Source organism: Acomys russatus, chromosome 8 (assembly GCF_903995435.1).
Source record: "Acomys russatus chromosome 8, mAcoRus1.1, whole genome shotgun sequence".
Lineage (NCBI taxonomy): Eukaryota > Metazoa > Chordata > Mammalia > Rodentia > Muridae > Acomys > Acomys russatus.
Genome location: NC_067144.1, coordinates 72,914,017 through 72,925,638, shown reverse-complemented (window position 1 = coordinate 72,925,638; position 11,622 = coordinate 72,914,017). Strand labels below are relative to the sequence as shown.

The 11,622-nt window shown below is 47.7% G+C and overlaps 1 protein-coding gene across 1 annotated transcript; it reads right to left on the bottom strand.

Annotated features, from left to right (window-relative positions):
- Positions 1-3,870: 3,870 nt before the first annotated feature.
- On the bottom strand, positions 3,871-11,385 carry Ripply3 (ripply transcriptional repressor 3). The gene is made up of 4 exons (XM_051150280.1): positions 11,276-11,385; positions 10,477-10,549; positions 6,244-6,311; positions 3,871-4,193 (listed from the first exon to the last, which is right to left on the bottom strand). The coding sequence occupies exons 1-4, from the start codon at positions 11,374-11,376 to the stop codon at positions 3,920-3,922; spliced, it is 516 nt and encodes a 171-aa protein (XP_051006237.1). The 5' UTR covers positions 11,377-11,385; the 3' UTR covers positions 3,871-3,919.
- Between the last annotated feature and the right edge of the window lie 237 nt (positions 11,386-11,622).

Below are 11,622 nucleotides of genomic sequence, written 5' to 3'. Positions count from 1 at the left end.
TGGGGTGATGATGCAGCCCCTCGTTCAAATTAGGCCTGGAGGAATCTGAACTTCTTCTATTAGGCAGCCTTTGATTATTATTATTATTATTATTATTTTTTTTTCTTTTTTGAGACATGGTCTCACTATGTAGCCTTGCCTGGCACCCACATGGAAGCTTGTAACCATCTGTGACTCCAGACTGAGGAGACCCAACGCTCTCTTCTGCTTCAGGTAGTTTCCGGATATATATGCAAACAAATCACCCATACACATAAAACATGATTTAAAAAAATTAAAGAAAAAAAGGTTGTGTATTGATGCTGCGGAATAGTTTTTGGTCCTAAAGGAGAGTAAAGTCCTGTTATTTGCAGCAAAATAGCTACTTCCAATAATCCAAGTAAAGACAGATGCCTTTTCTCATATGTGGGAGCTAGAACAAGTTTACCTGGGACCTGCAAGATGGGTGAGCAGAAAAAGATGCTTGCCACCAGCCAGGCATGGTGGTGCACGCCTTTAATCCCAGCACTTGGGAGGCAGAGGCAGGTGGATCGCTGTGAGTTCAAGGCCAGTCTGGTGTACAAAGTGAGTCTGGAACAGCAAAGGCTACACAGAGAAACCTTGTCTCAATAAATAAATAAAATAAATAAATAATGCTTGCCACCAAACCTCACAACTTGAGTTGGTCCCCAGGCCTCCCATGGTAAAAGGAAAGAACTGCTCCTGCAAGTTTCTCTGACCTCCACATCTGTGTGTGCATGTGTGCATGTGTGTATATATACATGAATTTAAGTCCACCAGAAAATAGAAAGCTGGGAAGGAGAATTGTGGGTAAAGGGAGGCTGGGTCTGATTAGTGCATGTGACGGGACGGTAACCCCACACTGAACCCAGTGGGCAGTTTATGCCTGCTGTAAATGATAAAATAGATTCTCTGCGGTGTGGATCAGGGGTAAAGCGCGGATCATGCAAGTGTGGGGATCCAGTTTTGATTCCAAGACCTCATGCAGAGTCAAATACGCTGTGCATCTGCAATCCCAGTACTTGCAACAAGACCTGGGGTCGGGGTGGGGAGGTGGAGACAGAGCCCTAAGCTCTTCTGCAGCCGCCCTGGCAAAAGGTATAAACAGGAGCCACAAACAAGGTGGAAGGTGAAGACTGACAGCCAAGATTAAGCTCTCCCCTCTCCCCAGGGATGTGGCATGCATGCACCTGCCCACACACACATGCACACACTCACATGCACACACTCACACACATGCACAAGCACTCACACACACATGCATATGCACACACACATGCACCTGCACTCAAACACACATGTATATGCGCGCACACACACACACACACAAAGTTAAGAAAAACAAATAAAAAGCATAGAGCTTTCGAGTTAAAGATTTCACTTAGTGAATCAATGTAACCATAGTTACCAATGAAGACAGGGCACTGAGTTCACGGGTCATGAAAAAAATGTACCTAAAACAACTTTAAGGGAAAGTTTTACTCTGTAACTCTTGTCTAGTATGCCTGAGGCTCTCTCTCTCTCTCTCTCTCTCTCTCTCTCTCTCTCACACACACACACACACACACACACACACACACACACACACACACACACGGGGGTGGGGTGGGCGGGGAGACAGACAGACAGAGGGAAAGAAGGATAGTGGAGAGGAAGAAAGGAAACAGGAAGAGTTTTTATTCTTTTGTTGGTTTTTCCAGACAGGGTTTCTCTGTGTAGCCTTGACTGTCCTGGGTTCTCTTCATAGAGCAGGGGGGCCTTGAACTCACAGAGATCCACCTGCCTCTGGCTCTTGAACTGGGATTGAAGGCGTGTGCCATTATGCCTGGCTTGTTTGTTTTTGAAAGGATGGAACAATTAAAAAGAAAACAAAAAACCAGCTAGGAAACAAAAACAAAAGCAGCCCGGCATGGAGGAAAAGCAGAGCATGGCGTGCCTTCATGGCCGCCCTCAAGGAAGAGGCAGGTGCATCTGTGTGAGTCGGCCTGCTCCACACGGGGACTTCCAGGACAGCCAGAGATGTGTGGCAGGACCCTGCCTCAAAATATTGATGGCTATTACTCGAAGGCAGAGGAAGGGGGAGCTAAAAATGTCTTCTTTTACTTTGTAACAGGACATCCTGGACTTTTAGGTGTGTTACACAGCTTGCATTGTTTGTACTTCTTTAAATATCAATATGTCATTTGGGCAGTGAGGGTGTAGGTTATTTTGTTCTTTTTTAAGGCTTTTTCTTTCTTGTTCTCTCTCTCTCTCTCTCTCTCTCTCTCTCTCTCCCCCCCCGTCACTCCACCCCCCCCCCCGTGTGTGTGTGTGTGTGTGTGTGTGTGTGTGTGTGTGTGTGTGTGTGTCTGTGTGTGTGTGTGTGTGATACTCACTGAGCCCAGGGCCTCAATGCCTGCTTGGCAGCACTGTACCACTGAGCTGTGTCCCTAACTGTGCTCCTAGTATCTTTTTCCTTTTGAAATAGTCTCACTAGGTACCCAGCTTGCCTTAAACCCACTGTGCAGCCAAGGCAGGCTTTCAGCCTGTGATCCTCCTGCCTCAGCCTCTTAAGTGGCTGGGATGACAGGCCTGGGCATCAGGACTGGCCTTTTGTTCTCTTCTGTTTTCATCCGGTCATCCTGTGTATGTGGCGCGGCGCTCAGGCCAGAGGACAACTCGAAGGCCGTGGTTCTGCCCTTCCATCATGTGAGTTCTGGAGATCAAGCTCAGGCCGGCTGGCTGGGCGGCAAGTGCTTTACCCACGGGGCTGTCCTGCTGGCCTCTTCTTGCGTTTGTGAAAATGCATAATTTTAAACAAAGTTAAAAACAGAACAAAACACTTTAAAGCCTTTAGAACAGGAACTAATTTACTCTAAAAACATCTCACACGAAAAGATGACTGTCAAACATTCTTTCAAATCATTTATTCTAAATAAAAATTCATATAGTGTGGTGTGTACAGAAGGATGGATGGAGGTAAGAGAATTAGGGGAGAGCCTTGGAGAGCAAAGTCCTTGCATTATTAAAATGATAAAATTCAAAATAATTTAATTGAAAATAGTGCCATTTTATGCAAATAACAAGACCATACTGGTTACCACATAAGAAAAATTAACCCTTTATGACATATATATTTAAATACACAGCTCTTACACTATTCTCAGAAACATATATTTTACCCCTAAAAAGATATCTTCTTACTTCTTGTGTCTATGGAAATCATTCAGTGTTTCAATTTTTTTGTTTTGTTTTTTTTTTCACAAGTAAAAGAATATTTTGTCAGACAGTTACTGAGCAACCAAATGAATTCTTAAAAGTGGGAGTTAAAGGCCGGGCGTGGTGGCTGCATTCCTTTAATCCCAACACTCGGGAGGCAGAGGCAGGCGAATCTCTGTGAGTTCGAGCCTAGCCTGGTCTACAAACGGAGTCCAGGATAGCCAAGGCTACACAGAGAAACCCTGCCTCAAAAAAAAAAAAAAAAAAAAAAAAAAGAGTTAATATATAAATTATTTTTACGAGGGCAAGAATGGGTCTCTGGGCAAGGGAGAGGTGGCTGGGCTTATGAAGTGGTAGCTTTCAGGGTGACAGAATAAGCTCTGAAAGCCTTCTTCCTGAGGACACCCTGTGTTGACACATGCCTCTTGTCAGGCACCCTTTCTCCAAGGTATTCATGAATGTGCACACTCACAGACACACTCACACACAGACTCACACTCACACCAGGAAAACAAAGACTGGCCTGAGTAGGAGTTGAGCACAGTAGCAGCCTCTGAACTTCCAACAGAGGAGGCTGGAAGTGGCTGAGTCCTGGCAAGGCTGTGGCCAGGATGTAGAGGCCAGCATAGGAAAGAGAGGCTCCCTTCATTTGCTGGAGCACTACTGCCCTGCAGAATCACCTGCAGGCAGCTGACCCTTGCCCCAGGCCACTCCTTCCTCCCTACAGGCTTGCCAGTCCTAGTCTGCCCTTTCCTCCTGGGCTTTCTGTCTCCCAACACTGAGGATGGATGGGCCATGCCTCTGCCTCCTGGCACTGATGATGGTTGCAATGGGCCTCCTCCTCCTGCTGCTCCTCCTCCTCCTGCTGCTCCTCCTCCTCCGAGTCTGACTTGTCATTGTAGAAATGAATGGTGGCTTGCACTGGGAAGCTGGCCAGCACTTTTTCCCCAGAACTCTGCAGGTATTCTTGACGTTTTGAAATGGGTAAGTAAAGTCTAATGTTAAAGAAACAAACAAACCATTTATTAACCTTTATAAAAAGGCCCCAAACTCTCACCAGCAGCATTTAATGCCCCCTATTCCTGTCTCACTTTTGCCTTTCATGTACATGGTGTTTTTTTTAAGTGACCAGAACACAGAACTCCTGCTGGGGGACCTCTCTCATGAGATGGACAACCTGAGCCCTCCTGGATAGTAGGTGTCCTGGTCTCATACACAACACACGCATGTGCACTGTGGACGGCAGGAATGTAGCCCGCTGAGCTTTGGAGGAAACATGACTCTTAACCTTTGACCCCGAGGAGTAATTGACTGGTTTAGATGTGATGCGCAGAGAAGGGGGGGGGGGGTCGCTCTCACCAGAAGGGAAAGATGCACGTGGGGAAAGACAGAAAGAGACAGAAGGAGAGAGGGAGGTGGGGAGGGAAGAGGGAGAAGAAGGGAGCCGGGTAAAGAGAAAGGACGAATGGGGGAGGAAAAGGAGAGGATAAAAGGGACAAAGAAAGCCGGGGCCTTGGTGGCTTTAATGGAGGATCTCTGTGAGTTCGAGGCCAGCCTGGTCTACAAAGTGAGTCCAGGACAGTCAAGGCTACACAGAGAAACCCTGCCTCAAAAAAGAAAGGAAGGAAGGAAGGAAGGAGGGAAAGAAGAAGAGATGGGGAGAGTGATAAGGGAGACTAAGAAAGAGGAAAGTTTAAATACATAAAGTTGGAACCCACAAGTTTCAAATTTTATAAAACTGTGCATTCCAATTTAGGTGGAAAGTATTTAAAAATAGCCCCCAATAATCTATCAGTATTTTATTAATTACTAGCTTGTTCTTTTTTTTTTTTAAGATTTATTTATTATTATGTACACAGTGCTCTGCCTGCATGTACACCTGTAGGCTGGAAGAGGGCATCATATCATATTTCAGGCGGTTGTGAACCACCATGTTGTTGCTGGGAATTGAACTCAGGACCTTTGGAAGAGCAGATGGCACTCTTAACCACTGAGCCATCTCTCCAGCCCCACTAGCTTGTTCTTAAAATAAAATAATAATAATAAAACTTATTAATTCATTTGCTTTCCCCGATGGTCTTCTGAGGAAGTAGAGTTCATCGACTGGCTGCTGCTGGTTTTAGTTAGTGCCCCTTCCAGGCAAGAGGGAGGGAGAGAGAGCACACTGGCTACCGTGCTGACACAGCTTCCTAAGACTCCAGCTGACCCTGTGCTCTCCCAGAAGCTCCTGGTGCTTCTGGGCAGAAGCAGGAAGTACCTGCCAAACATCCTGCACTGCTAGACTTGGTCCCCACAGCACAGACCTGCACGGCCTGAGGTGTTGGTGTGGTAGGAGGCCTGTACTTGACAGAGCACATGAAACATACATCAGCACATCTGAGACAGAAATGCAAGTAAGGGGGCCTGGAGAGATGGCTCCATGGTTAAGGGCACTGGCTGCTCTTCCAGTGGAACGGGGTTCAATTCCCAGCACCCACGTGTCCGCTCACAACTGTCTGTAACTCAAGTTCCAGGCAATTCATACAGGCCAAACACGAGTGCACATAAAACAGGTAAATAAACCTTAAAAAAAGAAATAGAAACAAGGTTTAGGCTTGGGCCATGCTTTAAATTAGTCGATTATGTGGAAGTATTTGCCGCTGAGTGTGAAGGGCAGATAGGGTTTGGAATATGCCCAGTCCCGGCTTGTAATGAAACATTAAATGTGTGAAACTGTAAACAGATTCCAGAAATATAATGGAATATCCTTGAAATCCCTTTGTAAGGAAATAAAATAATACTAGATAATCTATTTAATTCTCCAGTTTGTTGAGAATGCTAATATAAGCCGGGCCTGGTGGCGCACGCCTTTAATCCCAGCACTCGGGAGGCAGAGGCAGGACGATCTCTGTGAGTTCGAGGCCAGCCTGGTCTACAAAGAGAGTTCCAGGACAGTCAGGGGCTGACGCAGAGAGAGACTGTGTACCCCCTCCCCACCGAAAGAAAATGCTAATGTGTACTGCCCTCTAGACACCATGTGCTTCTTGCTGTGAGGTAACACATTACCTGACAGGATGCTGGAACCCAAAGGCTCCCTTTGACCCCACAGTTTGCTGGTTCCCACAAGGCTGACACTGAAAAGAGAAATGTGTAGAAATACAAATAAGGTCAGGGAGCCACTGAAGGAACCATTTTCAAGTTCTTCTGTTTTTGTTTGTTTGTTCGTTTTTTGAGACAGGGTTTCTCTGTGTAGCCCTGGCTGTCCTAGACTCACTTTGTAAACCAGGCTGGCCTCGAACTCACAGTCATCCACTTGCCTCTGACTCCCGAGTGCCGGGATTAAAGGCGTGCGCCACCACCACCTGGCCCATCTTGAAGTTTTAAAGATACAGCTTAAGTAGAGTGCTAGGCATAAAGTTTAAATGTTTCAGAGTCTCAGGAGTTCTGCTTCCTAGAGTGGTTATCCCACAGTGGTCCAGGCACTGGGAGGAGGCTATCAAGAGGGACATTGTAGGGAGAAGAGGACAAAGGGAGGGGAATATACATTTTATATTTAAAATGTCATTATGACATTTTGTACAATGCGCATATGGCAATAGTTATTAGTAATGATGATGATGAAGATGGAAAACATGAGGCCTTAGCCATGTGTCATGGATGCCCCTTCCCACAAACCTTACAAGTCTTGTCATCTCATGCTTTATATTGTGTTATTGACATACATGTGCACTTTCCCCCAGTCGTGTCATGGTACAAACCTGGGGCTCTCTCTGAAGGAGGCTGGGGAAACAGAGCACGCAGAAAGGGAGCCCCGTGTGAAATGAATGAGACACTATGGTGACCCAGGGCCTCCAGACCTCTGCCTGGACTCCGCTAATTTGGGCCTTGATCTTAAAGACTGCAAATAGAAGCAGATTTCTGAGCCCCCATTGAATATAGTTAGGCTTGGTCCTGGAGATCAGCTTTTCAGATGGGAGCTCAGTAATTCCGTCTCCATAATCTGTACTTTTAAGGATGATGGCAGCCACTGAAAGCTGTACACAAACTAGACTGACGTAAGGACTGGCAGACACCGGTCAAGGCAAGAGATGCTAAAGCAGAAGTGATGTTGGGGGCGGAAGAGAAAGGACCCAGCATCTTGAGGCTGCGGAGGAGAGACTCTGAGCACCAGGGGACAGAGGAGACCAGAGACAGCTGAGAGCTGAGCTTGTCCGGTGCTCACTGCCAGTGAGCAAGAAGCTGAGACAATGGGGCCCAGAGTCATCTGGTCTACCTAAACGCTGGGCGGGGCGCGGAACCTGCATGGATTTGGCCTGAAGTGGACTCAGGCTGTCCAACGGGCTAAGGAACAGGAGTCGCGTTTTCACCTCAGGTCTCAGATAGCTTTACAGAGTGGGCTGTGGGCTGAGGAAGAAAACCTAAGTTCTGTGGGATTCCATATAGTTTAGTGAGAGACAGTTAGGGACAGGACAAAGCCTGCCAACAAAGGACTCAGATTTTGATACGGTTGCTCTCTGTGCCATTCTGCCCTATAGGAGAGTATGTGCCTGTACGCGTGTCTGTGAGTGAGTACGTCTGTGAATAAACTGGCCCCTGCAGACATTATAGTGCGTCACAGTGCTCTCTGGCATTCACCATGAAGAGCCAAGCAGAGTTACAAGGGTCTTCAGAACACAATCCTTCACACTGCCCTGACTCTTCGGAGCGACAGGAAACAATTTCTGGATTAAGCTCTTTGTAATTATAAAAGATCCCTAAACTGAGGCTCTCGCACTGCAAGCGCTGCTGAAGATGACCTGTAGGGGGCAGCAGTGCACACTGTGGTAGATGGCAAAGCGGGTGCTAATGCCAGCTGAGAAAGGCTGCCTCCTTAAAGCTCCCTGTCCTGACTAGACTGGGATGTGCAATACTTGTTCGTGAACTGTAGAAACTGAACCCCATAGACACATGTGCTCTTAACTTCTTATGCCGTATTTTTCCCCCTTTTAAAGACAGGGTCTCTCTATGTAGCACGGGCTGAGCCAGGGTCTCACTATGTCACCCAGGCTGGCTTCATATTTTCAGAGATCTTCCCAAGTGTTAGGATTACAAATATGAGCCACCACACCTGGCTTTCAAAAAGACCTTAATGAAAGATCAGTCCTCATGGATGGAAATATTGAAACACTCACACTAGGTAATTAAATGGGACTAGCAGGGTAAACCAGCTAAGCACTGTTTTAGGTATGTGCATCTTAAGGTCCAAAGACCAGGCTCAAGCAGGATGTTTCAGCTATGGTGGGAAGCCTTGACAGTAGGACAGGCCTGGCCCTGGCAGTGTGGACAAGTGGTCAGGAGGGAAACGCTCTGAGGCCAAGAAACATCAAGGCTGGGGGCTGTTGTGCAGCATGGTGACAGAAACATCTGCTTATCATCAGATATTCCAGTCCCAGCTGGGTGGCTGTGGTGTACACCTTTAATCCCAGGCAAAGGCGGGCGGATCTCTGAGTTTGAGGCCATCGTGGTCTAGAGAGTAAGTTTTAGGACAACCAGGACTACACAGAGAGACCCTGTCTTGAGGGGGAAAAAGATGTGGGCTTTGGTCTGTCGTCCACCCCACCCCCACCCCCAGTCCAGGGGGTGGATACACTCTCTAGGGGCTTCAAATGGGTATGGATGGCTTCTCTGCTCAAAGATCGAGGCATGGGGTCTTTTCTCATATTTATATCTTATTCTAATTTCGATTGGTCACCAAGGCCCAGTCCTTCTCATAATCCTCCACATAGTGGCGTGGAGACAGACCGAGGCGTCTTCCTGTTTTGCCGGGAGTGGGAGCCATTAGCTAGAAGCTCTGCAGCCCAAGCCCAGGGTGGCTCACCAGAGGCTGTGTGTGACTTCTACAAAGGCTTTCTGGCTAGAGCCAGAGCCTAGTGACAAGGAAAGCCCTACCCAAATCCAGGATTTAGCTGCTTTGTGCGAAGTGCAGTCAACTAGAAAGGAGTTGTGCTTTAGCATAATTGCCTCAAGAGGGTTTCTCATCATTAAAGAACCCAAAGCGACCTGTTTTAGGCCGTGAACCATATAGTGTTTGTAGTCTCACACATAGCTGAGGGACCCCACAGTCACGTTTCACTTAAAGGAAAAATTAGTAATTTGTAAGCTTCCCCTTTAAAATCTTACTTTTCAGAACTTGAGTCTAAATGCTATAGAATACAAAGAATCCTCTTCCATCACTTAGAAATTTGGAGACGTAATAATTAGAGCTAAAAATCACTTATTAGACTGCTATCCTTTTATTTGCTTCATTCTTTAAGCTAATAAATACTAACTAAATTAACTGGGCAGTGGTGGCACATGCCTTTAATCCTAGCACTCAGGGAGGCAGAGGCAGGTGGATCTCTGTGTGTTCAAGACCTGCCTGATCTACATAGCAAGTTCCAGGACTGCAAGGGCTATACAGAAAAACTGTTTCAAAAACAAAACAAAAACAAAACCAGAGAGAGAGAAAGAGAGAGAGGAAGAAGAGGAAGAAGAAGAAGAAGAAGAAGAAGAAGAAGAAGAAGAAGAAGAAGAAGGAGAAGACTAACTAAATTAAAACACCCAATATTCAAAGAAAATAATGTTAAGAGTAACAGAGGGCTATTTTCTCACACTTAACTTTTCTTACCATATTATAATCTGTACATTAAGCTATATCCCACAGGCATTATGTAAATAAAATGGGATGTTTTCCCTAGACTAACTCCATTGTTTTAAAAGTCAACTTATCTTTGAGAATATAACAAATGCAAGTCCTTACCTAATAAATTAAAAGCAATTAACCGACAGTGCAAAGATAAGGGAATAGTGACAGTCTTTGCCTACAAAGCCCTGTGCTTGAGTGTATTTGCACAGACAACAGAAGTCCCTCCAGGAGCTTCTAAAGGGCCAGACAATGGGCTGGGGCATTTAACTGCACCTTCTGGGCACTGAGGTGGAGGTCTGCCTTCTTTGCACAGCACACAATTGGCTTTTCTCTAAGGTGCTGGATTTTGCCCCTTCCTCCCCCACCTGCTGGTTGGCAGAAGCCCCTCACCCATGTAATTACCATGCAACACCTGTGTCTGCAGTGTTTTACTTTTCAAGGTTAGAGACACAGCCAGGAGCCCAATGGGCCCCTTAGCACCTCTGCTCACTCAGGTGCTACCTGCCAGACTGGGTTAGAAGACCAAGCAAAGCAGGAGACCTTTCGGCCGGCTTGGTTTTGTCTCGTTTTTAGTTACAAGACATGGTGCCTCTTTCTGATTTGACTGTTCCCTACAACACCCACACCTGCCTTACCGGACTTCCAGTTCTGGTCAGCTCAGCATCTCCAGGAGGCGGCATCCACGGTCTCCAAGGGGCTGGGATGGGACTGGAGACAAGCACCAGAAAAGACTGAACCCCAGGCATTTCTGCTGCCCCCCCCCCAAAGTTACTATGAGAGTCTAGTGTCTGCTTGACAAAGAGTCCTGGCACACACCAAGCTCCCTTAGGGTCTGTCGTCAGCCCCTTACCCGGTCCCGTCTCCTACAGAATTCTGCCCGCCCTGCTTCCAAGCACACTCTGAGAAGGAAAGCCCCAAGCCTAACACTATTGTTGGGGCACGTATTAGTCGAGGTATTTCTCTCCCAGCTAATCTCTCATTGACATTTCAAGGCTTTCCATGACAGCTGCTTGGTTTCCGCCACTGAAGACTTGATTGTTCAGCGCTCTACCATGCCAAGGGGGAATGAGATTCTGCAGCTCCAAGCAGCGCCTTCCCTGCCTCCGCAGCTAGTTTGATTTCCTTTACCCTCACAACTTTAAAGATAGCGGGGTCCCAGGGACGGACAAACGCCGAGCCCAGCATGGGGAAAGTGATTGTCACTTTGTGATAGATCGCCGCATCATTTTGCAAGTTTCGCACAGGGCCCCCAGCTCCCATTATTTCCCAGCTGGATCAACTTCAGATCCTCAACACAAGTGTTGGCATATTTCCTTGTCAGATACGCGCGCAGTGCCTGCACTTCAGACAGGAGTTTGCGGCAGTCACTCCCAGGCTAAGGAACTCGCTCAGTGTCTGAGTGCACCTCCACCGTGGCCGCAGGGACACCCTCACCTTTCCGGCCCGCGCGGCAGCACTGGCCTCCCGGGATCATCTCCGGGACAGTGGCAGAGGCGTCCCCGCGCCTCCCGGGATCCAACCGCCTCGGGTCGCATGGTGCCGGTGGCGCGTGGGTCCCACTGGCCGAGCGCTCTCACCTACAGGCTCAGTCCGCGCCAGGTTTAAAAGCAAGGGCGGGGCGGGGGAGGGGACTCGGGAAACTGCGCCCCGGGGGAGGGGGAGGGCAGGGGACCCAGAGAAGGTTCGGAGGAAACGGAAGGTGGAGTGGAGAATAGAAAGGCTCAAGGAAGAGAGCGGAGTCCGGACGGCGGCGGGGAGGGCTGTGTGTCCAGAGAGGAGAA